The 21537-nt window shown below is 44.8% G+C and overlaps 1 protein-coding gene across 1 annotated transcript in view; it reads right to left on the bottom strand.

Annotated features, from left to right (window-relative positions):
• LOC138526129 (amine oxidase [flavin-containing]-like) overlaps window positions 1-14921 on the bottom strand; it is a 569128-nt gene extending 554207 nt beyond the window's left edge. The window contains exon 1 of the mRNA XM_069636504.1: window positions 14731-14921. Within this exon, the coding sequence (XP_069492605.1) occupies window positions 14731-14776 (46 nt within the window). The 5' untranslated portion in view covers window positions 14777-14921. The remainder of the gene's footprint in view (window positions 1-14730) is intronic.
• Window positions 14922-21537: the final 6616 nt, after the last annotated feature.

Here is a 21537-nt window from a genome sequence, read left to right as displayed (position 1 = left end):
GACACAGAACATGGAGTGAATTACCCCGCTTGAAATAACCACAGAGCTGGTGCTGGAACTATGCTCTGACCACTGTACCCCTTCCCAGAGTTCATCCAGTGGCTGTTGGCCATTACTTGTATGTGGCACATTCTGGGCATGGGCCAGACAATGCCTAGCCAGAAGCCATTCACACTTAATGGCATGCACATAGCATGGCTGATGAAAATACACTTTGCTCTTCGCACAGGGGCATGGCCTACACAGCATAGGGCTCAGAGCCATCCCCTGCAAGTGGGGCACATCATGTAGACAATTATAGCTTCTGCCAGGCCCGATTTTGCCATCATAATCCCAGGTACTCTCATCATTTGCAAGGTCTTATCATTTTCCCATGCACTTATCCTTTTCCAGGATGTACTATTAAATGTCTAGGTGTGCGCACCAAATGTCAGCATCGTATACTTTCATGATCCCATGATGTGCTAGATATTGTTATCATTTGTATTGATAATAAAACGACTTAGGAGATACTGGAAGTATTTGCTGGGGTACGTGTGACATTTTCCAGGTTCTGGCATTTTCTGTTCAGATAATCACATTGTATGCAAGGTTCGTGCATCATATACCTTAGCCCACACACCATTTGACAGCCGTATTGCTTTCATCCCCAGACAGTCATGCCATTTGCCAGATGTGGCATAGATTTTGCAAAAAGTGAAGGAAACTGCATTTAGCCACGTTAGGCCTAAACATTGCAGGTCATTGAAAACATGCTGAGATGAATGCCAAACTAAAAAAGCAGCATTTCATTTGCATCTGTCACATATCATAATGTTGTTTCAAATAAAGAGAAACCCACTTACTGATTGGGCCTTGCGTGTGATTGAGAAGGCCGAGAATGGCCAAGAAAAATGTAAGGCTGATTCTACATGGAAAGCCTGGCATTTGCAAACAGAGAAACTGTGATCATGGAAGTGGGTGCATTTTGCAGCTGAAATAATAAACACATGGAGTTAAAAGGAACATATCATGATGAGAAAATTAACAAGTGACGATATGATGCTTGATATTAAACTGCCTCACTTGGAGAGTAAATGTGGCAGATTGGAAAGCAAGTATTCCTTTATTTAGAGCAGAGAAGGCTTGTGTGAGTGTAAAGACTCTTCCCCATAAAGTTCAAAAACAGTGACCTTTCCCATGCTCTGCTCATGCTCTCCATCTGAAACACAATTGGTTTGAAATGTCAGGGCTAGACAAAAGAGCGGTATGCATGCATGACAGAGCAATTTATTGGTGTGCTGGATCAACAGAAATACTGCCATTAAATGGGTTGAACTTGTGAAAATATATGTATTTAAATGTATTGTCAGCTCAGAGATACTGACACAGGCTTGTTCCTGGGGACTTTTCCGTGAGCATAGAGGTGGGGCCATCTGCATTGCTCTTCAAGATAAGCAGGACCATGCCCTGATCGTTGATCTTACAAGAATACTAATGGACTTTATGGCAGAAACACTAACAAAGGAAGTCGGTGTCCATACCACTAATTAAGGCTTGAAGAGATGTAATGTGAAAATTGAAATATTCATGTGATTATTTTGCCATAGAGTTGTATTAAGCATCATATTTGGTTTGTTTTCTCAGAAACCATATGTCGCAGAAAAATAACTCAACTATCATTTCAAAGCTTATGCCAAGCTTGTTCTGTTGCCACACGTCCATCAAAATTGGCCCCAGGGAACTGAAGCTACAACCTAAAATGTGTTCCTAGCTCCCCAGAAAATGTTCTGAAGTTGGAAGTCGCGGATGTGATAACTTAATAAAGTAGATATCTGGGTAGAAAATTTCACATGCATAACTATTATAAAGTCTTTACAAACTTCAACAAAATTGCTTTTCACACCGGCAATCTCCTGCAGGATGGAAGTTAGTTCATTACGAGCAGCATGACTAGAGGAACCCAAAAATATATATGTTGTTAGGTTTATGTGTAAAATGAAGAAAGTTGCCAAGAAGTGACTTTTTAGGTGAAACATTGAACATTGTAAAATAAAAACTTCTGTGGGTGGATTCATCCCGCCTATCATTTCAACTACATAACTCCAGGGGCCCATCCAGAAAGAGGGGCTGGGCCTTGGGGGTGAGTGAACTGTAGGGATACAATTAAAATGCAGGGTTAATAAACTAGCAGCTCCTAATTTTTTATATTTTTGAAGTATGGCTTAGAAAGGTTAAAACGTGGTTGCACAAGCCAGAGAGTGGATAACTGCCTAAAACTATCTGGGTAAATACTGAAAGGGCGGTCACAGAATGTAACCTTTCTGGAGAGCTGCCTAAAAGTCATCTGGGTGCAACTATTGAAAACATGCAGCAGACTTAACATTGCCTGAGTGACAGCAATTGGGAAAGACTAAAGAGGATGGGATGATTTTTCAAGTAGAGCAACATAGAGGGATGAATGCTGGTGGCTATCCATGACTGAAGTGCCAGACCAGATTCCTGTGCCTCCCCAAGTGAGGGTCCCGAAACGCTGATATCTTTCCTGAGCACCAAACCAAGAAATCCAATGCAGGTAGTTTGTCCAATAGAGCCAAGTGTGGGGATTTGTAGGATTTAAAACCTTCCCCTTAGTTAATGGATGGGGTATGGAAGTAGACCCTTAGTATATGTTGATAAATAATAATTCAATGAATTGCCCTACAGCTAAATAACAGGTACTTTTGTTAACATTTGAAATTAACAAAACTCACTCATAGTGTGAATATAAACTGTAGTCTTTTAATGTAATCAGGTACACCTATTTTCCTTGTCAACCCCAGTATTCTCGAAAGGGAAGGGGTGTCCTTGTCTGAAAACGAAATTCTAAACTGTCACCATTCCTCAGACCTGGCCTTTAAGAAGAGGGATGCTGAATGTAAAAATGCCTGGGATTTTGGTGCTGGGAAGAGAAGTGCTTTTCTATATGAAACAAAGTGTAGTTCCTAATCAAAGAATGCACACTCTCTCCTGAGAGTGAGAAAGTGACCCTGAAAGAAGAGAGATGTTATTGCTTCATGGTGAAGAAGGAAGAAGGATTATATCTATTCAAAATATTATGAAAAGTTGGTTGTGCTTTCAAAACTGCTATCAACTTCAAGTGCACAGGGAAATTAAATATACAAAGCACCACATGTGTGAAATTACTTATAAGAATAGAGAAACGTTGCAGTTGATTTAAATCTAAACCTGATCAAGAAATGCTAATGCTCATGGTCTTGTAATGTTCCAAGGTATGGTTTAATTTTGATATTCAGGTATTTTTGTGGGATGTAGGGTTGAACTGTTTATTTGACCTGTGTTCCATGTACATGAGAACCAAAAGTGAAGTCCAAAAAGTGAGTTTTGATTTGAAGCTTTGTTTTGTGCCACAGAGAAGGTGGCATGTGTAATCATTTGGTGCAAATATTCACTGGACCTATTATTTAATGCATACATTTTCTTTCTGTACCCAAGCATAGTTCTTGGCTTATAGGTGGCACAGGGGGAAGGATCTATTTGGATCTATATGAGTCATAGACAGGGCTAGACTGAACCAGACAAATGATATATTGTGTGGGTCTTTAACTGCGGGGGATGAACTCCCCATGTTGAGGGTAGTTTCTATATATATCATTACACCCACCAACTGCCGGTGTACCTGTGCCATTTTTTAGGTTTTGCCATTAGTTGCCCATGTGTTTACATCCTTTACCAGGTATTGCTATAATTTCCCCCAAGTATTGATTTCATGTTCCAAGGCTTGCCATTACATCTCCTCAAGCTACTCATGCCACTTATCAAGTTATAGGATCACATGCCCAGGTACTTAGACAAGTTTGCAGATATTGGCATCATATGTCCTGGTACTCAAAAAAATTGTCAGGTATTGGCATTGTTTGCTTAGATATTCAAACTATTTTCCATGCATTATTATGATCTTATGTCAAAGGACTGGCATGGATTTCCAGGTTTTGCCATCACTTCCCCAGGCAATCAAATCATTCCCGTGTAACAGCATGTTGTTCTTATGAACTCACACTGTTTGTCAGGCATTGCCTTCCCATACTACCCTTGCTTCCAAGTATTATCACCACATTTCCAAGACCAGTACCGTTTGTCTGGGATTTTCATTGTATGGGTACTTACAATATTTGCCAGGAATTAGTTCCATGCCCATCAAATGGTTTTCCTTTTCTCCCTTACTACTCCCCACTCACTCCTCAGAGGAGATCCACCATACTCAAGATATTCAAACGAAAACCTCTCATTCAGTAACTTCACTCACCTCTTATACATACATACATACATACATACTCACACACAATGGTTGTGTGTTTGTGGGAAAGTAAGGGTTAAAGCCGTGGGATGGGGTTGAGAGAAAATTGGGGCAGAGTGTGTAGTTGAGGAAGCGGGCAAAGCAGAATTCCATTACCATCTAGGGTAGGCACACCGACCAGTGTTAATGCACACTGTGTAATTGACATGCCCTATCCTCTAGTTTGCCCTGCTCACTCTTCTAGTTACTTCCAACAGCCCCCCAGCCAAATTGATTGTAAAAGAAAATTGCAAGGTAAAAGTGTTAGGTCTTCTACACCTGCTCCTTTGCTTTACAAGCTTCGATGGTCGGTTGCTACCTGCCCAATATGCTCTGTTTGAGCAGTCTGTATATCATTTATTTGTCAATGCGTACAAGTGCTAAGAAGTGGTTGAAAACTGGCACTTGTGATGCTCTACAAACCTCTTAGTTACATAGATAAAACTACCATAAGCAGGTTGGTAATGAGGGAACCATGCAAGTTTTAAATCTAATTGGTTACTTAGGATCAGAGTTTGTTGTCTCATCAGGTTCGCAAACTCTGGGATATTATTGCGACTGAAACTAGACACTAAACTGTGGCCCTAAAAATCCAGAGAGGGAAGCTGATATTTGCATGCAGTAGCTCTGACTGAATGATCTGCTGATCCTTGGTCCGTTCTTCGGACTTGAAACAAAACTTCTAATCTTTTATAAAAGGGGCAAACAGCTTGCTTTTAGGGCATGCCCTAACTCCCTACCACACACCCCACCAGCTAGAGACGCAGCAGTCTCATGCATTATGTCCCCAGTCTTACTTTTACATGATTTTTGGTTTCCAGGTACACCCAAGGCAGAGTTGCTACAGTACTTTTCAGACTGGTTTCCTCCAATTTCATGTCAACTGGAATACAAATCTTTGATCCCCCTTAGGTCCATTGCCAGCGTCAACATATCTGCAAATACTTTTGATTTTGTTACATAGATTTGCACTGAGCCAGCACTGGATTTTAAGTCTGACTAACGTATAGAGTATTGCGCACATTTGGGGCCTCTACCGGCAGGGTATGAACTTTTGCCTTGATTGCCCCTTCCATCATTTATAATCTGAAGGGGCTTTGCTAGACTAAAGGAATACTGTCTGTATGGTGATGTTGATTCACTTAGATACTGCAGGTGATATTTGAGTAAAACCACATGCTTTCATTTTATACTGTTTTAATACCTTAAGAGGTAAGGATGTATATTGTCAGCCTGAATTGTGTGGGAAATCATTATAAGCCTCACTAATGCTTGTCCTTAAACCTGGTTTTGAGGATGGAATCGGATTATTTAGCAGATTCTAAGAGTACTGTACATTTTGTTGTAATGCAGACAATGATCATTATTGACCCTTCTATGTCTAAGATTGTAAATAAGGGTGAAGGAGGGCATCACAGATGCTGCCCTCCCCCCTTTGGGGGTCACCATGCACAAATGTTTCACCTGCAGTGAAGGGAAGCACTTGTGATCAGCCAGTATAACTTCAAGTCTGTAATGTAGCAAGCAGTAAAACAGGCAGTGTTTGCAAATACCTCCTCATCTAAGTATGCTGCTGGCAGCAAATAACACCAAGCCTGTAATAGGTTGGGCGGTAAAACAGGCAGCATTTGCAAAAACCTCCTGTTTTTAACATTACCTCTACACCTGTAATGTGGCCCTTGGTGTCAACATTGGTGTTCTCTATCTTGGAGGAATGAAGCAATCCACTTTCTGGCCAGAATGTCCAGATGTTAAAGCCAAACAAGACCCTGAAGTAATAGAGCAGCGTGGTCCGGTTGAGTGTCAAATGGTGCCAAACAGTCAAGCATGATAAAGATTTCCTGGCTGCAATTGTCCAGTGCGTGCAGTAATTTGTCTCTCATGAAGATCGTGTTGATTCTAGGCACCTACACGAAAATGGCAGCCCAGAGATCCTTATCCTACTTTAACTTTCAACAGCATTTTACACTGTGAACTACACCACGCTTCTCAACCACCAGAAGGTCTTTGGCATTAAGGGTCTGGCCCTGAAGTGGATTACTCGCCTCCTCCAAAAAAGAGAACAGGAGGTGAAGTCTTGCTCCTTCCTCTAAGCTGGGGTGTCCCACAAGGATCCATACTCTCAATGTACTCTTTGTGCCGGGAGGATAGCTCAGGGGCAGCGCACTTGCCATGGGAAACAAGACGACACAGAGCAACACAGGTTTGCTCCCCGGATCCACGCTTGTATTGTCATGTTGCTCTACTTGCTTGTTTTGCACTTCCCCCATTGCCCACCTTCCTGGTTCGTATCTATTCCCGGATGGTCCATGGCATGAAGAATCGGTCCCCCCTCCTATTACTCTTCAGTGCTTTAAGTGGGATGCTAAATCAAGGAGGCTCTCCTTAGGGGTGTGGCCTAAGCATGCATGTACTTAGGCCATGCCCCTAACGAGAGCTCCCCTCGTCTAAGGTGGGGGGGGGCTGGTGAAAGCAGGGATTCTGGGGCTCTTTTTTGGTGCGCCCAGCTTCTCATTTTAAATAAAAGGAGGGGCTGGGCGCATCAAAGTATTGACACCAGTGCCCCCAGATCTCAGACGCAGCAGGCAGCCCTTTCATTGAAGGAGCTGCGTGATTGCTCTGTACTCAGAAACAGGAAGAGGGTTGGAGGGCCCGGCTTTCCTATTGTTTCTGAGTAAACAGTCATCAGGCAGCATGAAACCCTTTAACCGTGCTGTCGGGATTAAATCTCCCAAATAAACAAAAATAAAGGGCTGCGGGAAGCATGTTCTACCAGCTTTCATCAAAGAAAATGAGAAAAACCTTCACATAGAAAATGTGCCTATTAAGGCAGACTCTGGTGTCCCTGCAAATAACACAAGGTTGAGCTATGTGAAAAGGTGTACCTGCCATTATAAAAAAGGAAAAGCAGCCTTTTTAATTCACAGTGGCGAAGAAATCCAAAGGCCCCTTTCAGATGAAAAGCAGGATTTTCAAACACAGACACCAAAATGATTTTGCATCAGCGTTTGCAGTTTAAAGCAAGAAAAGAGAAAAGTTTTCCCTTGCATAAATAAATATGTCATGGAAAAGACTTAGGGCCCAATTCATTTAATTATTTGCATGGAAAATCACGCAAATCCCTGTTCGTCGATTCATAGAAGAGTTTGCGCAGACTGGGCATGTCTCTGCGAGCCAGCAAGCGCCTTGCTCGAGAATCCACACAGAGCGTGCGAGTTGCTTGTGCAAAGAGCTGGGAAGGGGGCGGAACACAGAAAATGGGGAAGAGCATGCAAAAAAAGTGGGCGTTATGAGGGATGGCTCACAATTGCGCCTAACGACACATATTCTCAGAACCACCCTTGCAACCTCTCGGCAGAGAAATGGCCACACAAATCCCCCGATCTCTATGCCACCCGAAGGAAGATGAAAGTGCACTTGCGCATAGGATTGGCAGCACGGAGGTGGGTTTGCATTTCGGATTTAGGGGTGCGTGTACACAACCGGGGTTCCGATCTAACTTAGGGGAGCGCATATGCCATGTAGCGGGGTGCAGGAACGGTTTACGGGGGATTGCAAACACATTATGATTTTCCATACACATGTTGTCGGGATGCCAGCAACAGTTATGGGGGACCCTGCACAGGTCCCTGAAATGCAGGCCTACTTGCAGGGGAGCCCACTGTGAGAAAACAGAAGGTGTCTCACCCGCTAGTCCCTGGGGGTCTCTCTCTTGGGTGGCCAGAGTACAGCCATCGCCTTTCTATCCAGACCCTGGGGATTGACCAGTGCGGGAGGATCACCTGGGTGAGGGTCTTCAGGGAGTGGGAGTGGGAGTGGGACACTTGATTGTGAGATGTGGTATCCCCCTCCCTGTAACACCTTTACCCCATCCTACCTGGTAGCATATTTAGGAACTCTACCCCCCCGCCCCTTTCCCTTCACGAACATCTTCACACAGACAGACTGTTCTGGGAGAAAACAAGCTCATGCCGGAGCGTTGTACCTGACATGTCCCACTATTATGGTCAGGTAAGGTCAGGCAATTACTGGTAACCCCTCACACCTGACTTCCATTAAACTTCCCCACACATATAAAAGGCAGAGCATGAGAGCACGAGAGCACACTCTGAGCGAGGCAAAGCACACAGAGGAACAGTGTTTTCCTGATGGCAGCAGAACGAGGCAGAAAGACGGCAAAACCAAGAAGGGTATGCAAGGAGGGAGATGCCTTTGACCTTTGCGGTGAGAAAACATTACTTTCCAGAACACTTCAGATCAGAAAACGTAAGGCCAGGAAACCAGACTGAAGAATCCTTTATTGTGTGTCGAAGATACATGGGGCCCTCTTGCACAGCTTACCGAGTTGGGGAGGAACAGCAGCTGCCGCGGTTCTGTCCTTGGCTACAAGATCAAAGCATCCCCAGAGAGATCAATTTAGCCATGAGTTGGGGAGACCGATGCAAGTGGCAACATTGTATAAAGAGTGCAAGAACAAAGATTGGTAAAGCGTGTGATGAAAGAGGTGAGGAAAGCTTAATTGCTGATGGATGTTTGAACATTAACGGAGAAAGATATAATACCAATGACAGAGTGGTCTGGTACTGCGAAGGAGCTCAATCGAAGGTCTCTGTAAGGAAACTAGTCAAGAAGTGGCAGAAACGAAAGTAGAAGAAAGCATGAGAATTGAAGTGAATCGAAGTGGTCCTGCGACGATTTAAGTAAAACCCATTGCACATTCGAGAGTCTTTGATTTTGTTATACCAAGAGGAAAACCTGAATGAGGGAGACCAATTGTGAACATTGTGCTAAAGAGGTCTGAGCCTGAATGAGGGAGTTCCATGGCACGAGCCCAAATGAGCGAGAACAATTGTGAACATTGTGCTGAAGGGGTCCTAACCCAAAAGAGGGAGATCCATGGTCTGAGCCCGATCGGGGGAGACCAATTGTGAACATTGTGTTAATGAGAACATGTGAATGTGAAAATCCTGATAAGAAAGGAACATGGTGCTTGTTTGTTATGACAGGCCGTCTGCAATAAGAGACTGTTATTGAGAAAGAGGCTTTGGCAGAAGGCCCTGATACCTATGCTTTGAACTGTATCCTCATGGCAGAGAAGCCAGAGTGTGGGTGAAGCTCGAACATGCTGCCTTGCCCCATGCTGAAAATATGGGGAAGGGAAGCCACCTGCTCAACTATCCTGACATATTATTTCTTGAACACTTTTTTGTGCATACGTTATTGTCCCACACCATTTGTATTTAGAAGTAAGGATTGGCAATGGGTTTATTAATATAGGCCATTTTATTTCGACAAAGACTCCACCAGGACTGCATTATTATTATTTGATGGTTGTAGCTTGCTCCCATTCTTAAATTTAGGCTTAGGTAGGCATTCAACCAACCCATTGAAGTTCAATAAACACCCTTGAATTGTGATCACTTGTGTCTGTCTTCACTGTTTGATACCATGCCTTCCTTACACCACGCACTGTTTGAGGGGTGCATGTATTTGTGTCTGGGGGAGTGCGCAAAGGTAGCTGCTCTAGCTGTTTATATTTGTGTGTGGGCATTTAGGGCGTGTGTCGGGGGCATTCCGGGCATGACTTGCGAATACAGTTACTTTGAGCAGTAAATTCCATGAATACGCAGGGCGTGCATTTTTTATTCTATGCACAGGCTTGTGCATTGCCCTTCTCTGCGTGCAGCTCTTGCAGGATTTCTGCTCACATTTCCATGTATCAGGCTCATAGTGTGCATTGAAAAGAAGTAATGTATAATATGCTTCACATGCAAAATACCAGCAAACATTTGAAAAGAAAAGTCCACTTTGTTTCCATGAAAAAGTTACTGTAGGCCTGAGGCAGAACCTTTTTCTTGTTGTGTGGCAAAATTCACAAAGGACCCTCCCATTCCAAGGCATCTCTGAAAGCAAGCTCATTTCTGTGCAGCGCATATGGCTCTAGCCAGTGCATGAATAGAATGTGGTTAGGGGGATCTCTGTGTTGCCAAGGCCTCCCAAGTGTTTATGCCCGGCAGCTACCAACTTCAAACAACAAATGGACTAATAACAAAAAAAAGCTCTGGTCACAGGCTGGCCCAGAGAGGCAACTGGCACTGGGGACAGGAGGGCTCCAATTTTCATAACCTAAAGATCTCCTATTCATTTAAAAGGACTATTTTCATTTAGGCATTTTTGTTAGCAACCATATGTCATACTTCCTTGGGTGGTGTGTCATTTATTAGGTAATTTCCAGGCAGTTTTGTTGAAATAAAATACATCCACCTTCAACTTAGGGAATTGTAACAGCAAGCTGAAAGGTGTTCCTGGCTGCTATGAACATGTCCCGGATTTAAGAGTTGGCAAATTGGTGGTGGGTAAAATTAGGTATTTGGAGAGTAAATGACATGATCCTAATGATTATGTTTTTTGTAAAAACGGCATGAAATTGCCAAAGGGCCATGCAACATGGTGCAGACCCAGCTGTTGTTTCATTAAATTCCCCACGATTAGCTGTAGCAGAATTATACATATATTATGTCTGTTACTATTAAACCACAACATTTTTTACACATAACTAGATTTTTGCCAACATTTGAAATGAAAACAAAAGGGGAATGCAAATGGGAATTGCCATATGTCTACTCCAGACTCCTAAATCAATCCATAGAGAGAGGCTGGAATTGGGAGGAGAGAGAAGAGGGTTACTGGCCAATCCTCATTGTGAGAACTCTTGCATTTCCCATCTGTGAAAGGTACAGTGAGCAAAAAGCAGATGGCTACGAACTCTCAATGTGGTTAACAACCACTGAACAGGTTATCATGCCTTGTTCTTCCGAGAGAGGGGCGCCTGCTACCTTTGTTGAATTCTTTGAAGGAACTTGGGGTTGGTCACCCTAGGTTACTGGGCAACCAGACGTGGACTCCCTGCTCACTGTGCTTAGAGAGGCTCAGCTTCACCTCACTGATGATGCCCAACAAGGCTGAAACACATGTATGGGGTTGCTGATGGTACTCTTGTTCAGAGAGGAATTGCCATAGCATTTCGGTGCTGGACTGCCCATGTGGTCGGGACAAAGACTGATATGCAAATGGATATTTCCCATCTGTGAAAGGTACAGTGAGCAAAAAGCAGATGGCTGCGAACTCTCAATGTGGTTAACAACCACTGAAAAGGTTATCATGCCTTGTTCTTCCGAGAGAGGGGCGCCTGCTACCTTTGTTGAAAACTGCACAATGTTGTAAACCTGATGGTGTCATCACTGGTATATAAAGTGAATGCACTATGAGGAAGGGGGTGGGCTGCTGAAATTTTCATTGGGGAGAGCTGCTAAAATTACCATCAAGAGAGCTGCTAAAATGTATCATCTGACAGCCACAAGGAAACACCAAAAGGAGATTTGGTTAAGATTGCATGTGGGTGGAGCTGTCTTGTGTTGGGAAGGCCTAAAAGCTGACTGGGTCCTATGGTGGAGAGCTTTGGGGACATCCTTGAGAGTGGACGGACCAGATCCCTGCCCTATCCATAGGGTCCTGGCATGCAGCTGTCTTTCCAGGACTGTAAACAGAGGTTTTCAATGTAAGTAGACTTGGACCCTTTGCAAACCGAAAGTGGGGGAATCTGCTGGCCTTAAATCCTTTCCCTTTATAGTGGGCAGGGAGGGGCAAAACGGTGTAGATCATTAGCCTATTTAACAAAAAATATGAATTTCATTAATTCCCCTTGTTGATACACCACGGGGTGATTTTTGTTAAAATTCGAAATGAACAAAGCTAATTTCCAGTGTGCGCAATTAGTTAATCCTATAGTGCCTGTTACCCCCAACTTCTTTTAGGAAGAGGGGGTGTATTTGTCCCTAAACTAAAAAAAAGAAATCCCTAAACTGCCAGCTTCCCTAACACAGGTCTTTAAGTGGAGGGGGGTTACAAGCCAACATTCTCAAATCATCCCAATGTTTACCATCAAGCTTCCCCAACACAGGCCTTTGAGTAGAGTCTGAAATCCAAAATTCTTAAATCCTCCCAATTGTTAACACCCAGCTGTGCCAATTGTAACTTTACATGACTCTTGTTTTTATGTGTGCCAACCTTTTAAAAATCAAACTCACATAGAAAATTATTTTATGGGACCATTTTGTGCGGATTAGTGAAAGGCAGTCTGGGTTATTAATGGCCCCCAAAACGCATTGTCTGCAGAAGAATCATAGCTATAGAGGCGCTCATAATAACTACCTATCATAAAGCAGGTGCACCTATGAAGAAAAGTAAATCAAGTTTATTCCTTCACACACTAAAGTGGTGACTGAGTTATTAGTCAAGAATACTTTCCTAGGAATGCTGCCTTTTTTTGCTTCGGGGAAAGTAATTCGATTACAAGCCACTGACCGCTGTCATCACTCACGTTAAGAAGCCTGTCCTAGCAGGCGCTTAGTGGGCACAGAACGCAAGGCATCTACAGCTGCTTAAATGAAATAATGTAAGTAAATCAATTGCAGTGCCCCGGCTATAATAGCATTAAGAGGCCCCATATGGGGCTGCTGCGTGGCTATGACAACATTGAGAGAGGACATGAGTCATCCGGCCTTAGGCCTCGTGCGGGCCTCAGAAAGCACTCCAGGTCAGATGAGGCGGGAAGCTCGCCACAGGCTGCACGCCCTCCCTCGCTTCGACGGGCAAGGGGAGGACTCTGCTGGTGTACAGGAGAAACGGCACGTAACCCGAGTTTCCTCAAGATGCCATGGGGCAATGAGAAGCACTAGCATCACAGTGTGGCACGGGCGCGTGCTCACGACATCCCATCTCAGCCGCTGGCAAATTAACTCAGTGGGTTGAAGCATATCGTGCAGAGTGCAACCTAGGTGTGAAGTGGATCACGAAGGGTCGGCGCGCCCTGTCATTGTTCGCAGGTCAATACAGCGAGAAGCAAGTAAGGTAATAATAATGTTCTAACCTCACACTGCGCTGCACCGAGGCATCGGGAGGGGGGATATGCACTTCGGTTAATAAACATGTCCACCCCCCTCGCCTCTTGCTAAGTGCAAGCTGTGTTCTGCCTTTAATATCTGGGGGGAAAAAGCACCACGATGTAATAATAATACAAAATAAAAATAAGGGCAGCCACGACCTAGTCGTACTTTCTATAGGGGCTGCTTAAACGCGTGTGTATGCGCGGGCCATGTATAGCGCGGCTCGCAGGGTCATGGCAGAAGTGGGGCGTTTGGCAACTGCAATTGGCCAAAAGTGGCATTACTTTGGGTCAAGGGACAGGTGGCATTTAACTTTTCTTCGAAATAATCAGCGCATCAACAGAACACCCGAATGTAAAGATGACTCAGGACCTGACTACACCGGTGTTTCCTTTACACGTACACCAACTGCACGACCGTGCGGGGAATACTGAGCAGCGTATCAGGGACTTCCCCTGGTTATGACGCCCCGTGGGTAAAGGCAGCACGCCCGGCCTGCCTGCAGCAACACGGCATGTCATGTGCTTGATATATGCACTTATTTATTTGTGTATTCATTCGAATTCTTAAATATCGCGCCACATGCCCGCAGGCCTCAGGGCGCACGTGTGTTGGGTATTTATAGTGCAACGGTGTTTCAAGGCGCATTTGGAAGCGTACCTTTATATCCTGTTATGCTCTTCCTCGTTGGCAGCCAATAGACGCGTGTATTTGTGCGTGCGGGCGCAAATTACCAAATATAATGTTTGGTAGAAATATAAATGAACACTCACCCAAGTCATTTGTAATGTACAGTGGGTTTGGGGGCGTGAAAGCCTTCATTTTGCAACCCACGCTCGCGCACGTCATGCATATGAGTGCACTTAGGTTCCAAGAATACATCACTCGGTTATCATCAGACCCCCTGGAGAGCATTCTCTACCAATTCCCCCCAATGCTGCGTGGATAGAAAATGCACTGTTCACATGCGCAGTTGGAAAATATGAAGAATCACCTGTTGAACGACACATGTCGCGCCATTTACACGCTCCCCCGGACGCCACCGCCCCTGGACCACAGCCCTCGTCTATCAATGCAGCCGGTGCCTAGCACACAGGGCAGGTGTCCATTTTAACGGCCATTGCTAGGGTTGCTTAAAGCTCTCCCGCGCCCCCTGCGCCAGGGCGGCCACTCTCTCTTTCTGCTGTCCCTGCTAAACCCCGCGTGTAGCGCCTGTGATATCAGGAGCGGATTAGAGCGGCTTGGTGTAGGTCGGCCGGGGATTAGTCCACAGAAGATGTAAAGATTATGGCAGCTCCTCGCCCTTTTCATTACTTTAACTGCAGCTGGTGCCAGTTCTGCCGCCGGTGCCCGTGCTCTGCTAGTAAACCTCGCCCGCCTACCCTGCGGGTCTAGCCCTGGCTGCAGCATCAGCCATGGCGCTGCTGATCTATATGTGAACTGTCAATGGAATAAAAGAGAGCGACAGACCTGAGATGCCGCCCCCAATAACCACCACGTCGTGCTTGCTGCTCATGATGGCTTGCTGCTGGAGACTCCACTCCTCTCTGCTGCCTGCCGTACCTGCCGCTTTCTACTTGCAGAGTGCAGAGGCCCCCGGGAGTACAGCCTTATCTCCAAGCCCCCCTCCTATCTATTTCAGGAGTCAAGCCCAGCGCCTAGCTCCGCCCTCACAGAGTGAGAGAGACTCTGAACAGAGGAAAGGGCTGAGCGCGGAGCCACGCCCCCTTCTGTGCTCCTCCCCAGGGACCAGTGCTTTAAGTGGGGTAAGAAATGGAGGGGGGGGGGCGTGTGGGGGCGTGGCTTTAGTTGTGGGCGTGGCCTAAAAGTACACAAATCATAGTTAGGTGCGCAAACAAATATATACATGTATTTGAGCATTTATATTTTTGTATGCGTACTACTATGGTTTGTGTACTTTTCAAGCCATCTTTTATAAACGTAGCAATGTTAAATATTTCTATGTTTATAAAAGGTGGCTTGACACGTAAACAATTCAAGGCATCTTTTAGCTTTATAAAAGATGCCTTGAATTGTGTACATTTCAAGCTGTCTTTCATAAACATAGAAATATTTCTAATTGTATAAAAGATGGCTTGAAACATACACAATTCAAGGCACCTTTTATAAAGCTTTGCTGATGGACAAAGATGCCTCGGGCTCTGTGATCTATCTGCTCTGAGCAAAGATCAACGAGCCTGAGGCGCCTTTCACCCTCTGCGAACCTGCGGGCTCTGTGATCTAAGATGCATATTAGATGATGGAGCCCCTGGGTTCGCGAGGGTCAATGGCCTGGGGAGAGCAAACAAAGGGACAGTAACTTCCTCTGATGACCCTGATAAAGGGTCATCAGAGGAAGTTACACTGACTGACAAAAGTGCCAGCCAGCCTCAGCGACGCTGTGCCTGGCTGGCACTTCTACCAGCTCGCCTGACTTAATGGCGGGCGTAATTCCCGTCGCGGCTGCGGCCCCGGCGGGATAATGCATCCCGCTAATGGTGTGCGAGACCGGGGCCCTGGAAGGTCCCTGGCTCAGCCCCACTTTCTGGAGAGTGCCGGGGCCCACTTAAAGCACTGCCAGGGACAGTCTGAGCATGGAACTCCTCCCCCCCTGGGACGGTGCATGCATGGAGCCACGCCCCCTTCAGTGGAAGTGGCTCTGGCTGGGGCTCCTCCCCCGGGACGGTCTGAGCATGGAACTCCTCTCCCCTGGGACAATGTGTGCACGGAGCCACGCCCCCTTCAGTGGAAGTGGCTCTGGCTGGTGCTCCTCCCCAGGGACGGTCTGAGCATGGAACTCCTCCCTCCTGGTATGGTGCGTGCGTGGAGCCATGCCCCCAGAGGGAAAGTCTTCTACTGAAGCTTCGCCATTAGCCAGGTTCTGTCTGTCCAATGGGCAAGGACTAGTGTCACTGCCCAGTCCTTGACAGGGGACGGTGGTCGACCCCTAATACCCTGGCCTTAGAAATTACAGACGTGTCATGTATGGAAAACAGTATGACACATTGTGTGTGCCCGCTTATGACAGACTTATCTCTCTGGCATCTCCAAGTAGCCAGGCGCTTCTGCCAGCTGCTAGGTCTCACATGAACGTTTTCAGCTCAGCGTCCCCGTTCAAGAAAAAGTTCAAGTCAAAACAATGTCAAGTCTGTTATTGTAACAGCGCAGTTGGGTGCATTTGTAAAGGTGCTCGGATTGTATAAAAGGAACTCGTGGGTTCTCTAGACTTACCTGTAAACATTTTAAAAGTGGGAAGTGGGAAGGGGCATCTCCTTTTAGCTACATTGTCCCACAAGATGTACTGCAACAGGTGCTTGTATGGGAGCTTAAAATGCTTGTTTGTCATTGGTCACCAATAAAGTTACAAAGGAAACACGCTGATTGTGTTTCATGAAGTGGTTACATTATGGTTGCACCTGTAGCAGACGTGCTTTCGGAGCACAATCCAAGCAAATCTCTGCTTCAGGCTCCTAGACCTCCCTAAGTACTTTTGGTGAGTGCGGCCTACGAGAAAACTGAATAAGGCACCTCAGTACTGCCACCCTCCCTCAAGCATCGTATCCAATGACAGACTCCACGGCTATACCATAACCTTGCTTGTCCGTGTGGTAAACCCTAAACGTATGGGCTCACACTGACATAAATGCCCAACCCTTCATGCTGCATTCAAGACCCATGTGTGAGATGTTAGTCGAGTTCTGTCTCTTTTCCTTTTCATTCTCAGATGCATAGTTCCCCTTTTCTCATTATAAATCCAGGATTTACCCCAAACTTCCCTTTATATCTAGAACCTGGTTTACTTGGAATAATCTAGAAGGCTCTACTCAGACGCTTTTTATTTTTTTGGCTGAAGTGCATTATGGTTTACAACAAAACCTTCAGCACTATGTTTAAGTAAAACAAGCGAAACATAAATCACACACAATTAAAATGAACATCACTTACAATAAAACACCACACATAAATACAACCTGCCATTCACCAACTCAATAAATTAAATGAATCATCAAAATGAAAAATATGAATGATTCAGAATGTCAATTTTCTGTCAGGAATATTAATTACCTCCTTCCAGATATAGTAAGCAGCAGTTGTGATTACCAGACCCCCCCCGTACAGAACTTCAAAATTGATCAGATATGATAAGATATGGTATTTTATTTGTATCACGCCCATACACAAGTGTTTTAGAGCACAACGAGGCAAGGGAGGGGAAAACAAGGGAGGACAAAAACAAAGATCTTACTAGGCCCAGTGACATTGAGAACATGCAAGTGCAGGGGAGAGGGAAGGGGGAAAGTGCGAGGAGCAGGGGGGAGTGGAAAGTGCTGAACATGTGATAGAACAGCAACAGGTAGTGAGGTCAACAGTTGGTAAGTGCGAGAATAAGATGTAGACGAGTGTCTGATAAGTGCTGAAAGGGGACTGTAGGGTTGAATATACAGACCCAAATGCAGGGTTGCCTGGAGACAGTGCGGGTGTGTGGGTGGTGGGCCTGAAATCAGAGGGTAACCAGGTGCCCGGTGCCAAAGCAGACAGATTAGCAGGGGAGAGGAAGAGCAAAGCGCAGAAGCAAAGAGGAAGGTCTTGAAGTGCTTCCAGAGCCGAAGATGGTTCTCCTCATGTTTCAGAGAGGCAGGGAGGCTTTTCCGGAGGGAGGCCCCGGCCGAGCAAAGGGATCTTCCCCCAACACGTGGCTTGGAGAAGCGACTGACCCTGAGGGAGTTGGAGGTGAAGGAGCACAGAGCTCGAGTAGGAATGTATTTACAGAGGGAGATGGGAAGCCCAAAGACTCATGTGCAAATTTACCATAGCCCAACATATCTTTTTCTTGGAAGATGGTACATGCCGTGAGTAAGTGTCTACTAGTCTCAAATTCAAGGCCGCATAAGCGGCAGCATCTTTCATTATGGTCGATACCCCTTCAAGCGCCTGTGTTATTTAGAGCAGGTAGAATGTTAAGGCGTAAGCAAGTAATAAAATGTCTTACGTCAGGAACACAAGGTTTTAGCAAATAGGAACATGGTGCCCAGCCGAAAAGCCCTGCTTACTATATTCAAGATATCTTTTCTTCTGACTCAATTTTCATGTTTGGGTCTTGATCCCACACCAAGGGTTTGTTTTTCAATATCTGGGACAATGTGGGGAATAAAGCTTCATCTTGCGGAGCAAGATCAACTGTTTTTAAATGTGTAATAATAGACTGCTTTAAATCATGATGCAGCATTTTCTGCTAGTTATTAATGTCAATATTAGCAAAAAGAGATAAAAGAGAGATAATTTTGCTTCGCACCATACAGAGTACAAAAAACACTTAATGTGGTGAACCAACCACAAGACTTGGATAGAAGGTACCCCAAGTTCACATCTCAGTGCCTCTACAGGGACAGCATTTGGGACCCCCAGTATGGAACAAAGCAGTTTGCCCTCAATGCGGTCCATCCACACAACCATGTGCGAAGGCAGTGTCTCCAAGCCATGTAGGATACAAGGCACAATGCTAGTCCTGTAGATTTCTAAGAAACCTTCCAAAGTGTCTCCTCCCTTCCTGATATAAAGTTTCTTATGACCGACTATTTTGTGGTCACTCTCTGGCAGACACAGTTACCCAGGAAGGTGAAATTAGGGCTGTAGACAATAGGGATGCCAAGGTATATGTAAGATGTTACTACTTCCAATTTCTCACCCCTTAGTCTACAGCAGAAGTTTTCTTTTCTACGGCCAGAGTTACTAAAAATCATTACCTTTGTCTTGGTTATGTTTATCTTCATGTTGCTCTTGGTAGCTTAGTTCGCTAACACGCTGATTGAAAGTTGTAAACCAATGGGGGTTTGGTCCAGCAAGATGCCATCATTGGAGTAGGCCAATCATGGTCCCACAACATCTCCAACACGAGGGGGAAAGCTACGGGCTGCTCTTACCACCATGTCCATGTCTACCACATAAAGGTTAAAAAGAAGGGGAAATAAAACACACCCCTGCTTTAATCCTTAATTTGTGGCAAAAGGCCGGGACAATGGAGCTTCTGAGTCCAGTCAAACAGAAACAGTATTATTGGTTTATAACAATTTGATGAAATGTAGCATATTTAAATCAATACTCCATTTTGAGAGCTTCTCCCACAACCTGGGGCAGCAGACTCTATCAAATGCACAAGTGTAGTCAATGTAACATAGACAGAGTTTCCTCCCTGTGTGACATATAATATCTGCCATTATGTAGTGAAGGGCCCATATATTGTGTGAAGTGATAAAACCACTTCTAAATCCGGTCTGGAAGTTAGGTAAAAGGCTTTGTTGTTTCACCAACTTATTCAACTTTCGCAATAGTGGCCCATCAAAGATTTTATAGCTCGAGTCAATCATTGCTAAAAGTCTGTATTTCGAGAGGTCTGACCTAGAGCCCCTTTTGAACACCAGTATAAGTATAGAGTCCTTCCATCTGGGTGGTGTTATTCCAGTTTTTAGGATTCTAGCATAAACAACAGCTAATAACTGGGCCCTGTATGGAGGGTTGTTCATAATGACCACATTAGCAAGGCCAATAGGTCCTGGAGCTCGGGACCCCTTGATTTTCCTGATCGCCTGTAATATATCACATTTCCGCAAAAGCATCTACACTGAGCTGACCTTGAAAGGTGTAGGTTGCTAGCACACTAATATCATGAGGGACAAAATAATTATCCGTAATGTATTTCACCCATACCTCTTTCGATATGTGGTTAAGTATCACAGGTGAGTCGCCTGCCAGGTGTTCTCTTTAGCTATGCCAAAATGTTCATCTATTTTTTGTTTTAAGTAAAGTTAAGAGGAATCTCCAATTGTCATTATTTAAGCAGCTTTTATGATTTAGTGGCCAATATGTATATTGGGTACGCTAAGTGGTTATGTTCCTCAACCTTTCGTGAGGCGTAAGCTGCTGAGATCTTTGATTAAAACGTATATATTTTCGGAGAGCTCTTTTTCTATTAGCTATGTGCATGTAATGGAGGGTCAGACTGTGTTCTTTTTTATTAGGTCTGATACTATATAATCTGATATAGGATATGGAAGATTTGACCATAATACAGATGTCCCAATCAGGGTGCATCATCAGGGAGGCAGCTGGTTGTTTACCGGCCAACAGATACATGTTGAGTCTTACGACATAGCCTGAGCTCCAGATCAATCTACCGCCCTGTGGGTTTACCGAGACGTTCACTTGGAATCTACAGAGCTTTTCCCTTGGGTGTAGTTCATGGACCATATAAGCTATGCAAGAAGCAGGCGTTAATTCCTCCAACCCGCAAAGGGACCTCGTATTACGGCGGAAAGGGTTAACGGTGACCGTTGCCATTAACGGTGACCGTTAACCCTTACCGCCGTCCGTGTAATGAGGCCCAATGTAAATGTGACAATACCTTTCCATTCGTCCAAGTATGGACCTCGCTTGTGCCGTCCCCACTACTCATGTCTAATAACCCAAGGTTATAACAGCTTAAGAGGTCAGCCAAACAATTGCTACCCCAGGCATTTTGACCCTCAGTCCTTTACCCTCTATGGCAACTATTTGCTAATTGGGTAGACTTCTTAGCTTCTGGGAAGCCAGGTACATGATCAATAATGCCATGATTGTTAAGTCCCTCAAAACAATTATGTTGTTATTAGTGTGCTGAAGTGACCATTCAATTAATAGAGCCATCACTTTGGCCTGGACAATCAATGAATGGCTCCCCCTGGTGGATCCCAGAGGTTAATAATCAACAACTTTTTTAGGGGCGGGAGGAAGGCCATCCACCACACCGATCAATACATAAAACGAGAATCTCCCACGGATGAACCTAGTCAAACTGAGATGTGTCCTAACACCAAAACAAAGACGTGCTTTAGGTGTCCCCTTATCTTGTAGAACAGCCAGCTGATGAGTAATACTATAGCCATTGATGATGAATTCTCTTGTAGAGAAAGTCTCCTGGAGAGCAAAAATATCTTTCCCTTTAATTGAACTCAAACCCTGTTCATTACACAGGAATGAGCGATAGCCACAAATATTTCATGATAGCAAATCACATTTCTCTGTAAACACATTTTATGGCCTTTCTTCTCCTAAAAATTCAGGAACCCATCACTCAATCTGGCCATGTGATAGTTGCTTTGAAACAGGCTAGAGTGATCAGATATGTGACCTTGGTAACACTATGAATCTATGATAGGTTTAGGCTGTATAATCTCCGTAGGGGTTTCTTCAAATAGTGCTTGCGACTAATCATTACATTAAAACCCATATAATATATATGAG

Source organism: Ambystoma mexicanum, chromosome 7p (genome assembly GCF_040938575.1).
Source record: "Ambystoma mexicanum isolate Mex_15411 chromosome 7p, UKY_AmexF1_1, whole genome shotgun sequence".
Lineage (NCBI taxonomy): Eukaryota > Metazoa > Chordata > Amphibia > Caudata > Ambystomatidae > Ambystoma > Ambystoma mexicanum.
This window is presented reverse-complemented; position numbering and strand designations above follow the sequence as displayed.